At 40.0% G+C, this 23146-nt stretch overlaps 2 protein-coding genes across 4 annotated transcripts in view; one reads left to right on the top strand and one right to left on the bottom strand.

Annotated features, from left to right (window-relative positions):
* Positions 1–13194, bottom strand: part of TSPAN8 (tetraspanin 8) — a 248571-nt gene extending 235377 nt beyond the window's left edge. The window contains exon 1 of the mRNA XM_007448781.1: positions 13070–13194. Within this exon, the coding sequence (XP_007448843.1) occupies positions 13070–13194 (125 nt within the window). The remainder of the gene's footprint in view (positions 1–13069) is intronic.
* A 1066-nt stretch (positions 13195–14260) lies between these two features.
* The window catches only part of LGR5 (leucine rich repeat containing G protein-coupled receptor 5), a 121536-nt gene continuing 112650 nt past the window's right edge, over positions 14261–23146 (top strand). For 2 of the 3 annotated variants that reach the window (XM_007448778.1, XM_007448776.1), the window contains exon 1: positions 14261–14512. In XM_007448778.1, coding sequence (XP_007448840.1) covers positions 14301–14512 — 212 coding nt within the window. In that variant the 5' untranslated portion in view covers positions 14261–14300. The remainder of the gene's footprint in view (positions 14513–23146) is intronic. The other variant, XM_007448777.1, reaches the window with a different exon arrangement.

Genomic DNA, 23146 nt, shown 5'->3' with positions numbered 1-23146 from the left:
ATTCCTGCTTTACTTTTGCTAATTACCACCTGACATTCTATGTATTTTAATTATCAGTTTGTTCATTGTGTGCCTGTCTAGAATGTACACTCGCTCTGGAATGTAAAGGGCAAGAATTTGTGTCTATTTTGTTTGGTTGCTGTATCTCCAGAACCAAGAACGCCATCTTGCCATAGCAAGTACTCAATAAATATTTGTTGAACAAGTGAAAATGATGAAGGGATAGTTTTCCTAGGCCAAGAATAGAATGTTAATTAACCTCCTAAATATAATTAAAGCCTTAAGGCTTTTGGCATTTAAGTTGATCAATTTTAAATTTTAACTTGCTTATGAAATAAATTATATTATATAGCATGTAAAACAGTTGGTCCCTTAACATCCTCTGTTTGTGTATATACTCTGTTTGTATATATATTTATATATATATATATGTATGTATATTTACTCATAGATAAATATAAACTACAGGCAAACACATTCCTTTTATAGCACCACACTAAGTTTAGTTTATACATTAAACCAGAACTTAAACCTTAGTCATATGCTGCTCCTTTGCCTCTAAGGATTTCCATTCTTGTTTCTCTTTGGGAGCAACTACATAATATGTGTTTTGCAAAACAGCACTTTGGGAGAATTATAGTTAATATACATAAGAATTTAAATTAGAAGTCAGGAAGCAGTTCCCCTTTTTCCTAAGAGTTTTCAATAACTTGAAAAGAATCCATTTCTTCATCCTAGAACCTGGAACCTTAAGTGAAACAGCCAACAGGGGAAGAAACCACAGGACATGTGAAATTCCATCGCAAGTTTTTGTTAACCACATTTTTTGGGTTTTAGTGTTTGGTTTTTGTTTTTACTATCCTCTAGTATGTCAAGAAATCCTGATTCTTATAAAAAGCCATCCTAGAGCTATGGCCAGTAAACTGACATAAGAACTGAAGTTCTACCAGCCAGAGATAGTAACTAAATATTATTATTAGAATAAATGTTTTCCTTTACTATTCTAAATTTACCATCTAAGGAATTACTCTTTTTAATACTCTTCCACCATAGACTTTTTATAACTTTTTAAAATTCCCTTTGTCTTACCCACATTATATAAAATAAAAAGTCTACTTTTAAAGGACTTTTAGTGAAAAAGAGTTGCCTATCTTGACAGTTTCTAAAGAAAGACAAGTTAATTTTAGAAATCATATTATATTTTTCACTTATACTGCAAAATAAGCTGTTCTTTTTTATTTTATTTTATTTTCAAAATGGCCTCTTCTTTTAGCTTTTCTCCATTTCCAAAGTCTGTGATATTCACTTTTTCTTTCTTTGTAACTAATACATCTCTTCCTCTGAAAAAGATTTGCCAGATTTTTGCCACATGTTCTGTCCTGGGCTATGAGTACAAGCTCAGTGTGAAGGTTGAAAAGCATTTGGAAATGAAATGAAAAGCACATTCTCAAAGGTTTTGAATTTCCTGGAAAAACAACACCTCTTCTGACATTTCATATACAGACAAACCAACTGCTCAAGCCAACATTGGAAGTCAACATTAATGTCGATCAACAATTGACTGTCCACAGTGACTTGGCACTGAAGTGGTCACGCAAGAAATTTTTTAACACCGTAGAAAACATTGATCTCTCTTTTAAGAGATTTCAACCAAGTAAGTATCTGAGGAAGTTCAGCTACTTAGTATAGCCACCTGTCCCCTTGCTGGAGATGACACACACAACTTTACAACACTCAAAGCAGCCTCAAAATTGAAGTGTTAAAACTCTCATTAATATGATTCCTCCTCCATTGTCCTTGTTCGCCTGCCACTAGCATGAACCTGCAGACCAATGAGCTGCCACCACAATTATACAGTTTTACAAGCAAAGGAAAAATAGAGAGAGATAAACAATGCCTAAAGGAAAAGGGTGAATGAAAGTAAAACTGTAAAACTCAATTGAGTAAAACTCAATTACTCACACTAATTGAGAAGGATAATAATTTTATTAGTGTTCAGAATAGTGTTTACTTCATCTATCTATTAAAAGAGAGATTACTAAACAAATTAATGGTATAAACATCATTCTAGGCAATGCCACTCATTTTTGCATGTCATTTTATTTTATTCTCTCATTGGTAAATCTTGTTTCCCAAAAAGATCATTCATGGCACTCAGATCAGTTTGTAAACAAGTACTTATTTGTGGTGTGTCTGTTTTTAATCAATGTCTATCACTCCCACTAGACCAGAAGCTCCAGGAGATCAGGGACCATTTCCATTTTACTCACCATTCTATCCTCAGTACCAAACACAGTGCCAAACCAAGTAAGTTCTCAGTAAATATTTATTCCATAAATAAGTAAATATCCCTTTTACAGCACTCTTTGTGCCTGGCACAGCTTAAATCTGTAATAGTGGTCAATAAATTCTTATTGAATTAAATTAAGAGGATAGCCTTAAGGAAGGTGGTTCTGGAACTACAAATTTACTCATAAAACCACTGAAATAATAATTGTAAGTCACTTGTAACTTTCCTTCAGGCATGTGCTTAATTTGACGCAATTTTGTTAAACCCAATTCCAGGAGTAGTTTTCTCTTTTGTTCGTACTCTAAATTAGTAAACATATTTCTTTTCAGCAAAAAGCATATGAGTCGGACTTTTCTCTCCCTCAAATGAGTTATTCCCCCAGCTATTCAAAATTATTAGTGGGTGAGGTTACGTCAGATTTCCATTAATAAGTGATTAGTCCTGGTATTGAAAACTAAGAATATGTAAATGTAGATATAGACCATGATCAACCAACCAGGTACCAGTTGCTTAATAACAATACTTCTTCTGAATATTCTTCCTGGCTAAGTAACTGAACAAAACCTTGTTTCAAACCACAAAGATGCAGCCTTAGTGTTTCACTGACACCTGCTTCTTACCCACAATGATGTGCCTTTCAACAGACGTGCCTATAGTGTTTGACACCGTGCCTACCCATCCTCCTGGTGACAGCCTCTCTGGGCTTCCTTCCAATGCCCTTTTGTAACCGTTCCTTTCTGGTCTCTGCTGACTCCTCTTCCTGATTTCTCCTCGAAGTGTTGAGATTTCTCAGATTTGTCTTCTCTCTCTTCTCCTTGGGAAGCAGAAAGGAGAGCCTGACAACACAGGTTTAGAGTCAGCCCGCTTGAGGTCAAATCCCAGATCTAACATTCTCCAGCTGTGTGATCCTGGGCCTCAGTCTCGTCTATACAGTCATATCTCGTTGTATTGCACTTTGCAGATACTGTATTTTCTACAACTGAAGGTTTGTGGCAACCCTGTGTCAAGCAAGTCTATCAGCGCCATTTTTCCAATGGCATTTGCTCACTTTGTGTCTCTGTGTCACATTTTGGTAATTCTTGCAACATTTCAAGCTTTCTCATTATTATTATATTTGTTACGGCGATCTTTAACTAGAGATCTTTGATGTTACTACTCTAATTGTTTTGGGTGCATGAACTGTACCCATATGATAAGGTGAATTTAATTGATTGTTAACAAAGGATTTAGAATATTACACAAATGTAGGTGTCGAAGCAGCAAAAGGATTTGAGAAGATTGACTCCAATTTTGAAAGAAGTTCTGCTTGTAGGTAAATGCTCTCAAACAGCATTACATGCTACAGAGAAATTGTTCGTGACAGGAAGAGTCAATCAATGCAGCAAACTTCATTGTTGTCTTAATTTAAGAAACGTCCACAGCCACTCCAACCTTTAGCAACCACCACCCTGAAAAGTCAGCAGCCATCAGCATCAAGGCAAGATCCTCCACTAGCAAAAAGATTATGAATCACTGAAGTTTCAAATGATGGGTACCATTTTTTAGCAACAAAATATTTTTTAAGATACGTACATCGGCTTCTTAGACATACTGTTATTGCACACTTAATAGACTACAGCATAGTATAAACATAATTTTTACATAGTGGGAAACCAAAAACTTTGTGTGGCTTGCTATATTGCAGTCGTCTGGAAGCAAACCCATATCTCTAGGTAAAATGGGGGTATCTACAAAGTGGGGAAGTAAATAGTAACTACCTCATGGGGTTGTTTTGAGGATTAAATGAGATAATACCTGTAAAATTCTTAGAACAGTGCCTGATGAATAGTCAGTAAACGTAAGATATTTATCTACAATCCCTTCCTCCACAATTCCACCAGTTCCCACACTTATATCCATCACCTCTCAATATCAGTATCAACCATAACCACCTCATCAGCTAGAATTCCCAAACATACGGACGTCTATCCCTCCCCTCTCTCTGAAGAACCAGCCTGAATATCCAGCTGAGTCCTGGGCCACCCAAACTCAACATACCCAAATCTGGACTTTTCTTTCCCTCATCTGCTCAGGGGGCACAAACCCGTGTCCCCTGCATCGGCAGGCGGATTCTCAACCACTGTGCCACCAGGGAAACCCTCATCTGCTCAGTTTTTAATAGCACCACCTTTCTCTCAACCAGCCACCCTGGAAACTTTGTCTGTTGTATTGTTCTAGCTGGTATACCCAGAATATAATAGTGCCCAATAAGTATACACTGAATCAGTAGTCTTTCTGCCACCTTCTCCCTTCAATCAGCCCCAGGCCCCAATGCCAAAGTTAGGCTCCTAAGGCATAATTCCTTTCCTACCCATCCATCTGAAATTAAGTCAATCTTCTCCTAACTTTCAATTTTATAGCTTTGCACACAAAAACTTTTTAAAAGCCCAAAAGTCAACCAAGTTTGAATTAAACACAATTTCCCAAATAGGTTCCAAGCTTTCCTGCCATCATCCCTTTGTTCATACTGTTCCCTGCTCTTAAATATCTTTCTCCAATGTCAAATTACTGCCCTTGCTTTAAGACGCATCTCAGATGCAGGCTGCTCCATAAAGCCTGCCCTAATTCTACCAGCAGGACATACTCCCTTCTGCCTCCAAACTCCTATAACGTTACTCTGAATTTCTCCTAACGAACTTCCCATACCCTGCATTCTAGTCTGGTCATTTCTCTCAATCTTGAATCCTCCTTGCTAAATTCAGAGGTCACATAGTGTATAGAACGTGGTCAAATCTGCTTCATACTTAGGGAAGTTTTTCAAGTTCTCTGAGCACCAATTCCCTCATCTGTGGGATAGGAAGAATAAACCATCATGAAGACATTAAAAAAAAACTGGTATTTCCAAATATTATTAATGAGGGATAATATTTTCCCATTATAAGTGGAAAACTACCACAATTGGGTAAAATATATATATATGTACTAAGAACACTGAAATGAAATAGGTAAAATGTTAACAGCTCTTATGTTCAAGTGGAGGGGTTGCACATGATTTTAATTGTGTTCTATAATTGTTTATTTTCAATATTTCTACAACTACCTTGTATTCGTTCCTCTTGTAAATGACTTATCAAAGAAACATTTATAAAATGTCTTCTGATGAAACAGAAAGATGAAGAAAAATGACAGTTTATAAAAGGAAAAAAGTTTTAATTACTTGGGTAATATCATTCATAAAAGGGGGAAAAGTCTTTTATGTCTTCAAAATGCATTACATTTCAGCCATTATGTGACTGGAAAAAGCTCAAGTAGAATAAAGAACCTTAGAAACCACTTGCCAAAAATATTTGCCACCATAATTGTTTAGGACATTGTCACAGCTCCTGAATTTTGGGTTTTCTGAGCCCTGCATGTGATCTACCATTGGGAGACAGCAACACAAACACAGAGGCCATTGCATCAAGCCTGAGATCAAGAATTTATGTCTGGCTTAAATCAAAGAGTCCACAAGAAAGATTTGAAGCTGTAAAATTCCATGTTATAGTCAGCACCCTAAGTGATTTTTGAAAACTTTTTTCAACTGCAAACTTGACATGTCCAAAGTTAAATTTACTATCTTTTTTTCAAAGCCTGATCCTCTTCCGGGGCTTAAAAGTGTGGTTTTGGAGTTCTATTGGACCACAGATTCAATGTCAACTTTGCCACTTAATGGAAAAGAAACTTAGGAAAGTTATTTAATTTCTCTGAGCCTCACTTTCCTTATTTGTTTAAAAGAGGATAATTATATTTCCCCTACAAGTTGTTGACAGGGATAAATTTTTTAAAAGATGCATTTAAGTCACCTAGCACAGCACCTGGCACAAATAAGGACTCAAAAATGGTAACAACATTTTTCAGTAAATAATCATCATCTACCCAGCCTCCCAGGCTAAAGGCAACAAAGACATTACAACCATTCTGTCCCTTGTAGGTATCATAGGCACGAAGTTGTGCCAATTCCACCCCTAAAATATCTCAGGAATCTAACACCTACTACCTCGCCATGTCCAGTGCTACATACTGACTGTAATGTTTCTCACCTCTTGCCCAAATATGCATATACTGAAATCAGTGATAACTCCTGACTCCTGCTCTCACAGTGCCCCATGCTGACACTAAAGTTCTCTTTTCCCAAAGATAAAATGTGACATCATTTCCCTGCTTAAAGATGCCCTGGCCCCCTATTGCACCCAGGATCAAGCCCAAGCTTAATAAGATAGCATATAACACCCTTTTCACAATCCCTCTGGCTTAGTGTATCTCTCTAGCTTCTCCTTATGCCAGTTTCCCAAGATTCACACATGTTCACCCTGAGCTAGCACCATGCTAATCATCGCCTAAAAATTACCTTTGTCCTCATCACACTCCCAGGGATGGCCTTCCACTTCTCTTCATTTAACAAACTCATGCTGAGCCTTCAAGAACTTGCTCCACATCATATCACCTTTTCTGTGAAGCCTTTCTCTGAGGCAGAGTTAGTTCCTCCCTCCTTTTTACCCTAGCAACATTTTTTTTACCCCTGTTATTATCCTGCATTTTAATTTTCTGTTTTTCATGTCTGTCTTCTCAACTCAGTGGTGAATTACTTGAAAGCAGGCGCCATATGTATTTATCCCCACGTTTCCAGTGCTTGGCATCTATTGAATGTGCAATATATGTCTTTGGATAGATACATTTTAATTAAAACTGGGAATTGAGGCTTTACTAAAACTGGAAACCGAGGCCTGATAAATGTAACTCAGACTGTTTCACTGGCACATGTTCCCGACCAAGGTGATCTCAAAATTTTGTGAAACACTCTACTTTCATGGGAAACCACAGTAAATGTTCAAAGTACCATGTCATTAGTGAAAGAAAAAAGTGAAAGTCTCTATAGAGTTCAATAGACTTTCTCAAGGAAAAAATTCAAGAAAAGACTGGAAGGTCCTTTATTACTACCATATATTAAGTGCTAACTGCATGGAAGTCCCTGTAACACATTAAGTCTTGTTCTGCTAATGGCTCTACAGAGGTGGTACAATTGTCCTCATCGTGCACATGAGGAAATTGGGCCTCACAGATGAAGTTCCTCCAAGTCCCACAACTTGTAAATGACAGAGCAGAGATTTGAACCCTGGTCTGTGAGAACCCAAAACCTGTACTGTGCTGCTATGTCATGCTGCCCTTCTCCTGGGTGACCAAGCCAATGACCCTCACACCATTCCACACTCTCCCAGTCATCCCCATGGGAAGTTAGGGAGAAAATGGGAGGGGGAAAAACAGAGAATGTGAACAAAGGAGAGTGAAGGATGGGAAGAACAGGAGAGGGATTGCCTCTTAGAAAATGTATTTAGAATATCCATATATTTTTAAAGCTGCAATGAGGTTTCTTCCTACAAAACACAATCTAAAATCTATGCAAAAGAAGAAAAATCTATGAAACGTAAAATCAAAATGTTAGTCCTTGTTAAAGAAAAATTAAAACAAACAGGCTCACTTTATTAATCCACAAACCTAACAACACTCAACAAAAAGCTTCTGTAAATTTTAACTGCAGCAATCTGGACAATGTTTTATTATGACTCATTGACTTGAGCCACAATGTTTGCACAATAAATTTTGCCCTGCATTATGAGACTGCACTTGCAGTGAAATGCTACTATGCATACTCAATTAAAATACACCAGACTTATCAAAATAAAGCATTTGGGGAAATAGTGTGCTCTGTATTTGTTTACTTTCATTTATAAATCCTGCATGTCCATGGAATAAAATCCATAAATTTGTTCTTCTAAGTGAGCTGTACAATTCCTTCCCCTTACTTTTACTATCTGCTCAACACCTCTGGTTTTTCTTTCCTGAAATATGCTTATCGATGGTTATTTATTCTCTAGTGTTTGAGACAGAGCTCATTCCTAACATATAGAATGGTTTCTACTAGCTACTCTACAGATATGTCCCCAGAAGAAGAGACAGGAAGTTCTGCCCTGTACTCTGCAAAGGAGAATGTGTCCAGTGATGGCCGCTCACTCACCTGAGCTGACCACTTCCTTTCTCCTCTCTCTGGGTTGTGCTTTCGAAGGTACTTCCCTCTCTTTCCCCATCCAACAAGTTCTAATGCTCCGTTTTTCTGTCTTTCTTGTGAAAATTGTTTATGAGATGAATATTCCAAAGTTTGCTAATGTTTATAGGTTCATAATCCCTTTGTCAAAAATGTCAACGTCACAGATGCTGCAAATGCAGAATTTTGGAGGATTTGAAAAATAGACTATATTGGGAATGATATCCCATATATTATATAAAACCCCCAGTGGAGTCTGAGGAAGCACCCTGCAATCAAACACATCAACATTTCTGTGGCAAACTGAGTGAATATTAACACGAAATGAGAAAAAGACTATAAACAGATTCATGTCCGTTCAGTTCACATTGTGCCACCAAGTTTGTTTCAGAAACCTTTCCTTTATTGGAGCTCTTACGATTTCAGAATTGCAGTTGAGAGACTGTAGATCTGAATATACTCTAGCAATGGGCCTTGGGAGAAGCACCTCTGCCAATGGGAACCTGTTAGCCTCTCATCATTTTGGAGCAAGGTGTGTGGTCTGTCTGAACCCTGACATTTAAATATGAGCATGTGGACATGATAGATGGTTAAAAATCCTAAAAGTGGGCTTCCCTGGTGGCGCAGTGGTTGAGAGACCACCTGCCGATGCAGGGGACATGGGTTCGTGCCCCGGTCCGGGAAGATCCCATGTGCCGTGGAGCGGCTGGGCCTGTGAGCCATGGCTGCTGAGCCTGCGGGTCCAGAGCCTGTGCTCTGCAACGGAAGAGGCCACAACAGTGAGAGGCCCGCGTACCACAAAAAAAAAAAAAAAAAAAATTCCTAAAAGCGTAGTTCTAAAGAAACCATAAAAAGATCCACCACAATGGGCATATGGAACAGTTTGTCTGGATACTAAGGTGATATTTGGCAGAATTTGAAAAACATGGGAATGAGCAAGAAGATCATTTAAGTGTTTTATTATTTTTCTTCCATTAATCTTATTCTTAGTTTGAAAAGAAAACCTCTCCCTGGTTTACATGTGAATTTGACTGGACACATGTTCCCAGGAAGCAGGCTCCATACCAGTAGAATCATGTTCATTATCATATATGAAATAAAACAAGGAGATCAAAATGAGCTAAAGAATTAATAATATCATGTACCACTGTCCTTTCTTTTAGCATGTTGTGAACATGTGGATATATTTAAAGGTTTCCTTTGTGTTGGATAATATCAAAGACAGATCCAATTGATATTATATAATAAGCTATTTCAAAGTAATGAATTAGCTGAACTAATGCTTTCTTGCTAAATAAATAATTCTGAAAGAAAATAGACCTTTATTCTTAAATCCTCCTCCTTTCTCAATTAATTAGACTTTGTTGGTAAAAGGAAGTTAAGAAATTCAGCATAAGCCTGATTATATCATGAATGTAAAATGAGCAGAGCAAATAACGGGCTCTACACTCTCAAACAAGTTAAATAAGTCTGTAATAGCCCACCAGTTGTGTAAACACTATTTCATTATACTTGTAAAAGAACTATTGACTTACCTGTTAACTTAAATTATCCTGGCATGCTTCAACTAAGCTTATTAGTAATTCATGCGGTGTACACAAATGTTTTTAGTTGTGGACTTTTATCAAAGATTAAAGAATTAGGAAAGCATCTGTTTAGCAAGCCCAGAAACACAAACTACACAAACTTCGCTTTACCAGAACTGATTTTAGGACCTTGCAAAGAGTCTAAGAAGTAAAAAGGGATTTCAGTCCTGGCGTTGAGATATTCCCATTAACAGTCAGCTCATTAACAGGCAGATACCTTCCAAAACCATAAGTAATATGAACATCTCACCCAGACATAATACCAAATGAATCTACTTTAGCCTACTAACCTTACTATCACATGTAAGGGGTGGAGTTGTTTTTCTCTGACATCTCACCGCTATGTATTCCTGTGGGTAACTGGTTGTCGAAAGAAACTAGAAATATATATATTTAAGGGGGAAAACGTTGAATATATACTTGTCCTTTCTGTCACAGGAAAAAACCACCATTCTCTGCTCCAAATGGTTCCACTGCAGTCCAAAAAGACTACACTTTTTTTTTCTTTACCGAAATATGTGAATTTCTTTCTCAATAAAACAATAGCAAACCCAAGATACTATCCAGTTTAACTCTCTGTATGTCTAGAATTTCCAAGGGATTTGGGAAAGGGTAAAGAACTTAAAGTCAAAAGACTCAGGTTAGAATTTGGTTGCATCACTGACTTGTTAGTCACCATTAGGAAAATGACTTACATTTCTTATCCTTAAATTTGGGGTAAGAATAATGCTGACCTCATAAGGTTGGTATGAGGTGAGGACTGAGTGGGAACATGTAAATGTATAAAGAGCTGAGTCAATGCTTATGGTCCTTATCATGCAATTTGATAACTTGATCTTATAAATTAAATGTTATTTGCCATAAAACAGAGAGACCACTACTCAGAGCCCTTACTAGAGCTTGCTTTCTTTTCTTTTCTTTTTTTTCTTTGTAGTACACAAGGAATCTGGTTTGCTATATTTTCTTCTTTATTAGCTAAGATAAAGTAATTAACATATATGCATTCAGACAATAAAATCACTATTAGAAGAACCATTCTTATTTTCAACCCATATGATTTTCTATATTTTAAGGTCTACAAGACCTTGAATTTCATCAGGTCTCACTCACGTATTCATGCTTCCTGGACTTGCAGGTTTTTCCTGAGCATCCTTGATTGCAAGTGATCACAGATAAATCCTTACTCATTACCTTAAGCAACAAGACAAAACAAAATTGATTGGTTCACCCAGTTGGGAAGTGATGGAGTAGAAACAGCTCTAGATCCAGATGTTTAAAAGAGGACCTTAGGATTTTGCTTTTCTCCTCACTAATGCTTATGTTCAGTTCCTGGTGAGCTCTCTCCACAAGGGAGAATGACAGCTCCCTTGAGCTCCAGGCTTCCTTGTCCTTAGAACTCATGAAGCCAGAAAAGAGCCTCTCACCCCAGAGTAAATGACAATCCCCCAGATGGATTCCGATTGCTCTGCTTGGGTTATATACTTACCCCAGGGGCGGGAAAGTGGGGCTACATGATTGACAGCTCTACCAGAATCACCTAAGGTTTGGGAGGTAGTTTCCCAAAGGAAAAGTGTGGAGTGCTCTTACCAAAAAAGAAAGAGGAGAAATGCTGGGCATGTGAAAAAATAAATAAATAAGTAACAGATGTTCATTACACCTGGCTTCATCCAGCATAGCTGTCTTTCTTCCTTGTAATTGAATCAGAAATCCCTCTGCTTTACATGAATTTGTTAACAAGCTTCAATTCCTGAACAGAAGAGGAAAGGCACTAACACAGGTTGAAAATTTACTCTGCTCTAAGCCAAGTTCCAGAGATTTTCACATTTAGAACTACCTAGGTAAATAATAATCCTCCTTTACAGAGACTTAGATAGGCTCATTCTGTGCTTCTGATCAAATGCCTAAATCTGTCAGAACCTAGATTCAAATCCAGTTCTGCTTGATTCATTCCACAACCAAAGTGCTATGCTCTTTTTGGAACTCTGAAATCATAGAAACTGTTGACAAAAGCCCTCAGTAAGATGATGGACACAACCATATCTGGATGCCTGTGTTGATAAATCAGTCAGTCAAGAAATATTTGTTAAGTTTCCACTACCGTGAGTCCATTGTGAGTCCTACAGGTAAAGACAAGTGGCCTACTCCCTGTCTCCAAAGCTATCACAATAAAGTTGGGAAAACAAAACATATCAGCATTCAAGAAAACTTTAGGGCTCAATTATGTGGTATTTATAACATACACTTTCAGTGAGATTCCTGGGATTCCTGTGCAGAGTCTGCTCCTCTTAGATTGCAAGCTCCATGAAGAGAGGTAACTTGCCTCCCTAAGTCACTGCTGTGTCATGATTGTAGCTATTCTACAAAGATTTGTTGCTTAATGATTAATTAGACTATAGTTACAGGAGGTTTTACAGAAAGAGTAAGTCTTGAACTGCTTACTTACAAAATAAGTAATCTGGGGATAGGTTTTTTTTAAAAAGGGTAGGAAAATAGGTAATCAGTAGGCATTCTATAAATGTGGAAGGAATGGCTGGGAGAAGCAAGAATAAAGTGAGAATAAGCAAAGGGATGGTAGTGGACGCGATGTGCAAAGGGGCAAGTGAAGGACCAGGACAGAATTAGGCACTGCACCGATGTCCAGAAATCAGGGTTAACTCACAGTTTTCAGCAGCCACTGTCAAATTTTCCAAAATCTCTGGGCTGCAGGATCTTTATTTGCAAAATGAAGAGAATGGAGTATATAAAGCTTAGCCACTTTCTCCTTCCATCCAGTCCAAAGAATCACAAGCTTGCTAATGATGGGATTCACCATAGAAAGGAGCATGTTCAGAATACTGATTTAGGTCCAGGAATCTATATATTTTTTCAAGTTCCACAGGTGGTTAGCCAGCTTTGGGGATCACTTCTTAAATGAAGGAAAGTAAATACACGCAAAGAAAAAAATCTTCCCAACTGTAAACTTCAGAAATTTATATGGGAAACTCAGCAGGATGGAAGAAGATTAAGAGAGGCCTTAAAAGCCGTAAGGGTTCTCCACCTTCATGAAGCAAGGAGACATTGTGCCTGGAGTGAAAACTGTACATTTTTGTGAGTTGAAGTGTCAGGCTTAGGCCTTAACTTCTTTCAGCCACTCACTCAGGTCTGCAGACGTTGACTGGCTCCTCACCGACGCCTTTTCTCCAAGAAAGCCCTGAGTCCTTTTCCTCCTTTCCCCTGCGGGTTCCCTGCAGGACACTTTTTAAGAGTGTGAGAACACGCATTTTGCACTGGCAATGGTTCTCACACCTGAGTGGGACTGCACTTACTTAGAAAACCCTGGGACACTTAGGATGAAAAGGCCGCCGAACAAAAGCAAACACCCATCTGTCGGTCCCGCATTGCTTTACTAAAGGTGACTGACTTCCAGAGGATCCTAAATCACTTAAAAAAAAAACAGTCACTTCGACTTCTTACCCCGTGGATTAGACAGAATTGGAGTGCTTGCTCACAAGCTGTATTTACTTAGCGATTAGCCCAGCGTTTCGATTTTAGGGCAAAAGCGAGCCAGACAGGGCGGCTTGAGGTAAGGATCAAAAAGGCCACCCATCCTTCGCCTGGGGACGCCTGCCTCCTTACCCTGTTAGTGTAACTGTTTTTCTGGATTGAATTGTAGTGTTTTGTTTTTTTTTTAAGCACTCCATGTAGTCCCTCCATTATTTGAAGTGTTCTTAGAGGAAGCGTGCCGCATCTCTCGGCCCCTGCGCGTCGGTCTGCGTCCGTCTGAAGCAGGTCCCTTTCGGCTCTCTGATCTGGGTCGCCAGGACGCGGGAGGGAGTGGGGGTGGGGATGGGGGGTCCCCTGCCCCCCCTGAGGTGCTGAGCGCCGGAATCCGCGCCCCGGAGGCAACGCTCGAGCGCTGAGAACTCGCCTGCACCTCGCGCCGCCAGCCGCCTCCAAGCCGCGGAGTCGGGAAAGGAGGGAGGGGGTCGGAGGAGGGAAAGTGGGGCCAGGCGGGGGGTGCCTGGGAAGCCGGGCTGCGCTGACGTCACTGGGCGCGCGATTCGGGCTGGAGCGCTTTAAAAAACGAGCGTGCGAGCGGAGATGCTGCTCCACACCGAGCAGGCCGCCTGCAGCAGCAGCGCGCACGGCCCCCGCAGCGGCTGCAGCCAGGGCGCTCCCGAGGCCCGCGTGGCGGCAGGGGCACGGCCGGGCCCCGCAGCGCTTCTCCTCGGCGCCCCCGCCGGGGGCCAGGAGCGCTGCGCCCCGCGCTGTAGGCGCCCGCGGAGCCGCAGAAGCCCTCAGAGCTGCGCCTGGCGCGCCACCGTCCGCCGCAAGCCCGACGCTGCCCTCCCGCCGCGCCCCGCTCGCGGCCCCCTGCCCGGGCACCATGGACACCTCCTCGGTCGGCTTTCTCCTGGCCTTGCCCGTCCTGCTCCAGCTGGCGGCCGGGGGCGGCTCGCCGAGGCCGGGCGCGCTGCTGCGGGGGTGCCCCGCGCACTGTCAGTGCGAGCCGGACGGCAGGATGCTGCTCAGGGTGGACTGCTCCGACCTGGGACTTTCGGAGCTGCCCTCCAACCTCAGTGTCTTCACCTCCTACCTGTAAGTGCGCCTCCACTCCGCTCCGGAAAGGGGACAGAGGGAGGAAAGGAGGCGGGCCCTAGGCCAGGCTGGGGGCTCCTCGGCTCCCGCCTGCTCTGGAGGGGGCGGGCGAGTTTGCGAAGGGCCAGGCGTGTTTGGGCCCCTGGGAAATGCACGTGTCTCGGGGTAGCACGCCCGCACTTTCTGGGCCCGCAGACAAGCGTCTTCAAGTGCAACCCGGGAAAGCGCTACTGCGCTGCAGCTTTGCGGTCCAGCTCTAGGCAGATCGCCGCGCGAATTCCTCCGACTGGAGGCATTTGCCTGCAGTGTGGGCATTTGTGCCCCTGAGCCTGGAACCCAAGGGCAGGCTGCCTAGTTGGTCCCTGCCCCAACCTTCCCTCCTTGTCCTGTCGCGTTCCACGAAGAGATGGGCTGTAAAAATTTCCCCAAAGGAGAACTCCAACTCGTCCAGCTCCAAAGGAATTTACTCTGCATCCCTTGCACAGTCGCGTGATGTAACCTTTTTCTTTTCTTTTCTTTTCTTTCTTTTTCTTTCTCTCCCACCGCCCCCCCCCTTTTTTTAAATGAAGTGATTATAATGTGGTAACCACAAACCCGATAAGAGCTGCCAGAACGTTATCTTTACCTTTGGCTGCCCGAGCCGCCCTTTGAAGTGCCCGCGGCCACGGTGTAATCTTTAACCATCTCCTCCTCCGGGGGAGGAAAGGGAAGTGGGCTGAAGGCGGCGGGGCGGGTAAACAGCGGCGCAGACACCCAAGTGGAGACCTAAGCTCTCTGTCATCCCTCGGGGATCCTCCCAGCCCGTCATCCCCCCACCACAGACTCCAAACCCCAACTACGGAGACGAGGCAGCGGCTCATTTCATAATCTGGTCTCTGGAAAATCCAGGCCCGGAGGGTAACAGGTGGTCGGGTGGATGTGGTGACCCAGGAGGAACCCGATTCTTGGGAACCAAGGCGACAACTCTCCATCGCCCTGTGGAGAACTTGGGGCTCGCTTCCTTCGCGCAGAGAGACCAGGGGTCGGGACCACTCGGGAAAAGGGGCACTCGTGGCCACAAGGTTACACGTTTAGGTTTGAACTCGAGGCACTGCGGTGAGCCCACCCCAAACCCTGGCAATCCCAGTTTCGGCTTCTCTGATGTACGTTGGCAGGAGCGAGTTGGGATGTTTGTGAACTCGGTCTTTCCTCTGTTTAGTTGTTTTCTGGAGGGAAGAAACAAGAGGCTTGCACAACGCTTTACACTAGATAGTGATTCTTTTACTAGAGACAGAGTGAGGAAGAAAGAAAAACATTCTCTTCTACTTGCTTTGATTTTGCGTTGAAAGGGAGGGATTATCCTGCTGGATTTTAGTGTTAGTAGATGGCAGTCCCTTCCTCACCTACCATAAAACTATTTTGGCTGCTTTCCCTATCTGAAAAGTTTACAAAATTACTCTATTTCCCCACCAGGTTTCCCTTCAGTGGCACTTAATTGCATGGTGTAGTGATATTTTTACAGTGATGGAAATCTGCTCGCCTAAGTGATCATTCTCTAAGAGTTCACATTTCCTCCTCCTAAACAACTATCTGTACTACGAAATTGTCTGTACTATTCATCTCCAGTCTCTGGGTTTAACTGCTAAACTCAGTGTTTCAAGAATCACATATTCTCCTGTATCGTGAATTTCTGAGAGTGGTTGGCAGTTGCGCTTAAGAGCCTAGAACTATTCTTCCCCATCACCCTGAAGAAACTGGCCATATACAAGGGAGTTGTGCAATCCCCCCAAACATTTACCTATTTAAATAATACACTTGTTAGAAAACTTGTTTAAGGATACAGAAAATAAATGTCATGACTTTTTCTCTCACTCATTTGTTAGGCTTCTGTTACTAAAAGTTGGTGTAAGTAAAATACTGCTTCAAATCATTTCCCACATACCTCAAATGCAGTTAACTGCATCCTCCATGTGCTGGGGAGATCTGACTGCCACTGTTCCCTATCTATCATTATGGATTACCCCTTGGAGTTAAGATACCATTAGGAACTTAATTGTCAGTTTTTTCTCGTGCTATTTGATGACAGCCTGTATCCTGGCCTAAGGGGAAATGTTCTCATTGTCCTATAAAATATTAAACTCAGAGTGTCTGTGAAAAGTGTCACAGTGAAATGTCAAATACTTGCATCTAATGGTTAACATTTCAGGGAATATGAGTGCTAAATGTAGAAATCAGTCCTGAAGTAAATAACCAAACTGATGTTCTTCGTGATGGGCAATTTCAGAATTGGTCTCCTTATAGAGTACAAAATGCCAGAGGCCATCGAATGCCCTGCCTTGGTGGGTTGAAGGGTTTGAGGTTGGGGGGTTTGTTTTGACAACCTCAGGAACTCTGTGCCGACATTAAGGGTAGATGGTGCCCTCTTTTGGTTACACCTAGAATTAAGTGACCATTTCTCCTTCACTTGTGCACTCACAACCTGAAAGAGAAATCTTTATTTACTCATATTCAAATAAATAAGCATGTGTTTTACTGGTTGTATTATTTTAAGAGATAACTTCACTTTGCTCTTAAATGGGAACACGAAGTTACAGCCCCGCTCCACTGGGGCCCAGTGGTAATTAAGCTTTGATGAGAAAGTTGCAGTGTGCAAAGACTGATGTGGGTGAAAGACCAGACTACTATCTTTTATTGTTTGTAATAAGTTACCACCATTTCTTTGAGTGAAAATGTTATCCCTTAATCTTCCTCCTCTCCCCAGAAGAGAACAAGCATTTCATTTTCTTCAGACTGATGGTGGCAACTTCAAGCTGTACACGTTTGGCAAATAGATGTGCCACAATCTGATAACTGGCTAGTCCAACTCGTAGGTAAAGAAAGTTTCTTCAGTCTCTTCATAGAAGGTTAGAGCTGTTTATGTACAGCTTTAGAATCTTTCTTCCCCAGAAAAGCTAAGTCTTAAGCCAGTCCAAACATTAACTCTCTTTTCTTACTGAACTGCATTCTCCAGTGGATCTGTAATTGGACCACTGAACATGCGTGGTATAAACACTGGAAATTTTCAATCTTAATTCTCTCTCTCTCTATCTCTTTCTCTCTCTCTCTCTCTGTTTCTCTCTTCCAGTGATTATGGGCTCTGATTTTACAACAGGGGCTAATAAAGCTCACTCAGCAGAAAACAAGGAACACACCAAGGTTAAGATATTAAAGCAGACAATAATTATTTCCAACGTTTAGTACATCTCAACCTAGCAGTAGTGATCTGTCAGAAAGAAAGTAGTGCTGGCATCTAATCTTACTATAGGTAAGTTATTTTAATGCATCAAATGTGGACATTTTTGCTAATACGGTCTTCTTAAAAGTAAGCTCCCTATACTACTTTGATGTATCTTTCATCCAGTTAGTGTGGCATCCAAATAGAAAACTAAATCCTAATGAATATCTTAATATAGTAAATATACTTTTCTTTATTGATCTAGAACAGCCATTTTATTTTTAAACGAAAACTGAGTTTTTCCCTGCTGTTGCTTAAAGACATGAACATTTCATCCACAGGCAAATTTATGTCACATAAACTAAAGGAACCAAGAGAAAGATTTTTTTTTTATGTAGTTTGGTTACCTTTCCATATGTAACTTTGTAACAAAATTTAATTTTACACATAACTGGTAAAACTAGTTTTAATTTAAAAAACCAATTAAAAAATCTCAATTATAACTAATTAAGGATGCCCTGGTGTCATACGTGTTCTAAGCATTTAAGATACGGTTTCAAAATTAAAGAAACTTTTCAGACCCTTCCTTGAAAATTATTTAATATATTTCTACTTCTCTTCAAGCAAAGAAAACTATTTTAAATGAAGGAAAATTTTATACTTTAGAGATGGTTACAAAAGCCTTAATTGTTACAACAGTCTTAAAATTTAGGTCAGTTGCAAAATTCATAGTTTGCTCTACAACCTACTTGCAAAATTCGTTAAAACTATAATAATATCAGTGACTTTTCTGCATTTTAATGAAGTTCTTTCTTTTTCTTCAGGATGCCCGGGTTTTCTTAGTAGTGTTTTTGTTATGGGGGCAATTATTGAAACTAAGTGACTGAGGTAGTCTGAGTGATTTCTTTTTTAAGTAGTGGCTCTGATTCAAACAATTTTGTGGTGTAGATTTAGAATAAATATTTTACTGAATATGTTCAACATGTGCATGGCAGAGTTTTCGTGACAATAATGAATTTTTACATACAGTAAGCATGATCCTCAATCAGATCTTCGATCTTTTTTCCCTTTACACATTTTCTTCAAAGTAAAGGCAGAGTTCTGATCTGCAACGAAAGGTGGCAGTCACAAATGAGTTAGAAGATTGGAATAAAAAAATAACCTTTGTAATTAAATAAAATTACACTTTAATAATGAAACCATTCCCACTTGGATGTGCTTTAAAAAGTTCAGAAACACAAAACTAGTCTATAATTTCTCGAAGTCAAGTTTTTAACTGAACTGTTTGTTTTTAATTTCCAAAACATGTTAACTATCAAAAGCATAGACATAATAACCAAGTAAACAATTAACTATCATAAAATTAGAGACATTGCGGAATATTTATAGTTTTACAACTGATACCTAATATCTACTTACCTTAATAAAGCATTTTATATATTTCTTCTATTGAATGTATACATTTAAGTCATTTTGGCTATAAATTTAAGTATGTTTCCAATTAAACCAAATCATATGCCATAATATAGAAATGAAAAACAGTAGTGAGTGCTGCACTGAGCAATTTTGTGAAGTAATTCTTTTGGTTTTGTTCAGTTATTTATATAAATATAGAATAAAGCTAAATGGCACATTTCCTTGTAAACACCCACAAGTGGATATTTCTGGTAAATTGAATTCTTCATGAGAAGGCAAATTCCTCCCTATGAGATTCAACCTCCTCACTCCTGGTGCAGTGTTTTCCTTTATACAGTCTCATTTTGTAGTAGAAAAATGAATCAGACTGGCGTTAGAGCCACCACTGATATATTACTTACCAAGCTGATAATTTAGTCCTATTGCTATTTTTGATGTATCTTAGGATTTCATTTGTTAAACTACCCATGAGTTCCAACCTACTACAACTCTTTTATTCCCAGATCTGTCAGCTTCGATATACAGTTTTATTCAGTCATTATAGACGCCAACTACATGCTCAGTTTCACCCATGGAACTCCTTAGCTCTGGGAAAAGGAGACATTACATAGGCTGTGTGGTGGAATTTTTTATAAAAATTTTCATAATTCAAAATTAGGTGACATGGTAGGAAGCAGGCTCATTCTTGAAATCTCTGGCATTTTCTCCCACCTCTTCGAGTTAATTTTTTTTTTTTTTACACTGATTGAGCCCAGTGGAAATGCCTTATTTGAAAGTGGTAGGCAGAAGAACGTTGATCATTTGATTTCACAGTATGGAATAATGTTATCTAGTAGTAATGCTAAAAGACTGTTAACAGGGTGTTCAAATTAGTAGGTTAACTTTTTTTTTCCTTTTTTTTTTTTTTTTTTTTTCCGTTATGCGGGCCTCTCACTGTTGTGGCCTCTCCCATTTGCGGAGCACAGGCTCCGGACGCGCAGGCTCAGTGGCCATGGCTCACGGGCCCAGCCGCTCCGCGGCATGTGGGATCCTCCCGAAACGGGGCACGAACCCGCGTCTCCTGCATCGGCAGGCGGACCCTCAAGCACTGCGCCACCAGGGAAGCCCCTTTTTTCCTTTTTTTAATTAAAAAATCTTTCATTTTAATTGAGATATAATTGATGTATAACATTAGTGTCAGATGTACACATAAAGATACAATATTTGTATCGAAAATGATAGCCACGATAAGTCTAGTTAACATCCATTAACCACACATTGGGTTAACTATTTTTAAAATGCTTCATAAGCAGGAGTACTTCCTCATACCCTCATTCTCAATGTTTAAATCTGGGATTGGAAAAGCTGGAATTTACTTTAAATGTATGCAAAAGAACCAACCATTGTCCATGAAACCATCTTCCTTAAAATCAGATGGAATAATTCTCCGGGAGGTAATGATGGGCTGTCTTTCCTTCAGGGTTTATCTTCCTCACTAGACCGTGAGCTCCGCCAGGCTAGGAAATTTTCTACTTTATTTCCCAAGTGCCCACACCAGTGCCTGGCACAGAAGAGATGTTCAGTAAATCCTTGTAATGTTGAATTGAATACAATTGGCTGAACCAGCTGCTGAAGTCCCAGTGGCTAAAAGAGCCCAGAGAAAGACAGATGAGAACTACTTGTCTGCAAGTAAGAGAACAACACAAGGCTACTGGTATCCCACAATTATGGCTCAGCCCCATTGGAAATACAATTAAATTGTATTTTGCTTAAATGATGCCGTGAGTTGTTTAACAAACACACCAGAATTTACATGTCTAAATTACTTTATTATTGTAATGACACTAATTATAACAGCTGACGTTTATACTGTTCTTCCTGAGTGCCAGGCATTATGCTGCTACTTTACTCAATCCCACATCCCACAACAACCTTTTGACACAGGTACCATTATCATCCCTATCTTGGGCGGCCCGTTAGCTTATTGCAAGGCTATTTCCATTGCTCAAAATGTTTGGGGGGCCTCTTTGAAATTATCTTCAGGGCCAGTTTACCAGAAACACAAGAAAACCAGCCTTCTAATGTTTAGCTATGCCTCATGGTAATTGTAATTGGTGCTGAAATACTTCTTCTTAGGAACACAGTTTATGAAGCTCTAATACCACAAATTATGTGGTATTACAAATTTGGTATTACAAATTCTTCAAGGAATCCTGGGAAATGCAGTTTTTAGTTTTCAGTAAAATAAGAATAATATTATATAGCTTAGGGCCAATCTTTTAAGTTTAGTAGATACCTTTTCATATATCCATTTTCTTACTACCACAAAAACTATTTCTCTTGTCTTCAAGTTGAAGATAAATTGTGGTAGTGCCCAAGTATTATAAAGAGTGATCAGCTGACTAATAACATCCAAGTTGAAAATGAAACTTCTTTTTTTTTCTATGACCAGATCTATGTGTCAAATAAAGTAGCTGAATTCTTTGGAACTATTTGTCAATTCAGAGAGACATGAACTTGCTTAATAGGCCAATTTTATTTAAGTTTGTATTTACCTTTAAAACTGATGAGATAAGATGAAGTGACACATCATTTATTTGATTGAGAATGGAGAATTATTTCAAAGTTTTATCTACTTATCGATCACTCTGTAAGCTCTGCACAGTTTAACAATTAAGCCAGTGATACAGACTTCTGTGTAAATAAGAAATCTGGATAAGTCAGAGAAAAGTCCCTTCCTTCAAACAAAGAAGAACTTTTCCTGAACTATCCATTTAGTTTCTTCAGTCCTTCAGTTCATTTGCTGCTGTAAACCTATGTGTTAATCATTTATTGTATTACAAAGTCAACATGAAAAATCAATAGCTGACCAATTAATTATAAAGCATATTCAATGTAAAGAACACCTCCTCAAGGGAGAACTGATGTTTAGAAAATTTAGGCTACATTGGGATATAATCTCTAAAAGCTCTTACAACAGTACACTCAACTGTAGTTTTCTGTGAACATTAATCATTCAAAATTATAGCAGATACAAACTATTCAATACTATGTATAAAATAGATAAACAACAAGGCCCTACTGTATAGCACAGGGAATTATATTCAGTATCTTGTAATAAACCATAATGGAAAAGAATATGAAAAGGAATATGTATGTAAAAAAATTATTCAGCAATCCCTAACTTTCAAGTGTCTCATTTTTAACGTATGCACATTTTTTCCACATTCATTTTGCCCTTCTTGGCTTCAGAAGGAGTTTGATTTCATCTCCTAACGAAGACTGTGATGGTCAAGGGGAAAGAAAGCCATCTCTCATGCACACACTAACACACACACAGCAACACAGCAATAAGAAACAGTTTCCTTTGTGCCACTTGCTCGGTGGCAATGATACATAACATTGACATGGCAGTGGAGAGCCAACCCTTTTAAGGGGAGACACCGAGGAACTGGCTGCGAAGGCACCTTCAGTTAGCTTCAGAAGCTGAACTGCAGAAGACAATTGTTCTGGCAATGGGAGCCCAGCTCCAGCTGGGAACACGTGCACCGAGCTGACCTTCCTCGTCAACCTGCCAGCTGAGATTAAGCCTTTCCTCAAGTGGCCCCTTGTTAGCCCAAACTCTTCCCCATTGTTGCTCACCTTTCACAACTGGAAGCCAAGTGTTTCAAACTGTTACTCAATTTGGCAGCCAAATTCCTTTATTTCCTCCTTCCACCTCCTTTTCTGCCTCTCTCTCTCTGTCTCTGTCTCTCTGTCTGTCTGTCTGTCTGTCTGTCTCTCTCTCTCTCTCACACACACACACACACACACACACACACAGTGATGACTAACCTTACATGCACGCCTTCCTTTCCAAAGTCCACACTAAGAAGAGAATCTAAGAATTTTTATGTTTCGCTAAAAAACTAGTCAACACTCTTGTGCTCCTTTTTTTCTTGAAACCTTGATTAAGTAGAACAGGGACCTCTACAAAAGATGTCTCTTTGCAAAAATGACCTTCCTTTGATCAAAAAAGCCACAAAAGTGTACTTCTCGGGAAAGTA

Source organism: Lipotes vexillifer, unplaced genomic scaffold, assembly GCF_000442215.2.
Source record: "Lipotes vexillifer unplaced genomic scaffold, Lipotes_vexillifer_v1.1 scaffold329, whole genome shotgun sequence".
Taxonomy (NCBI): domain Eukaryota; kingdom Metazoa; phylum Chordata; class Mammalia; order Artiodactyla; family Lipotidae; genus Lipotes; species Lipotes vexillifer.
The sequence above is the reverse complement of the archived record's forward strand: the minus strand, read 5'-3'. Positions and strand labels throughout refer to the sequence as shown.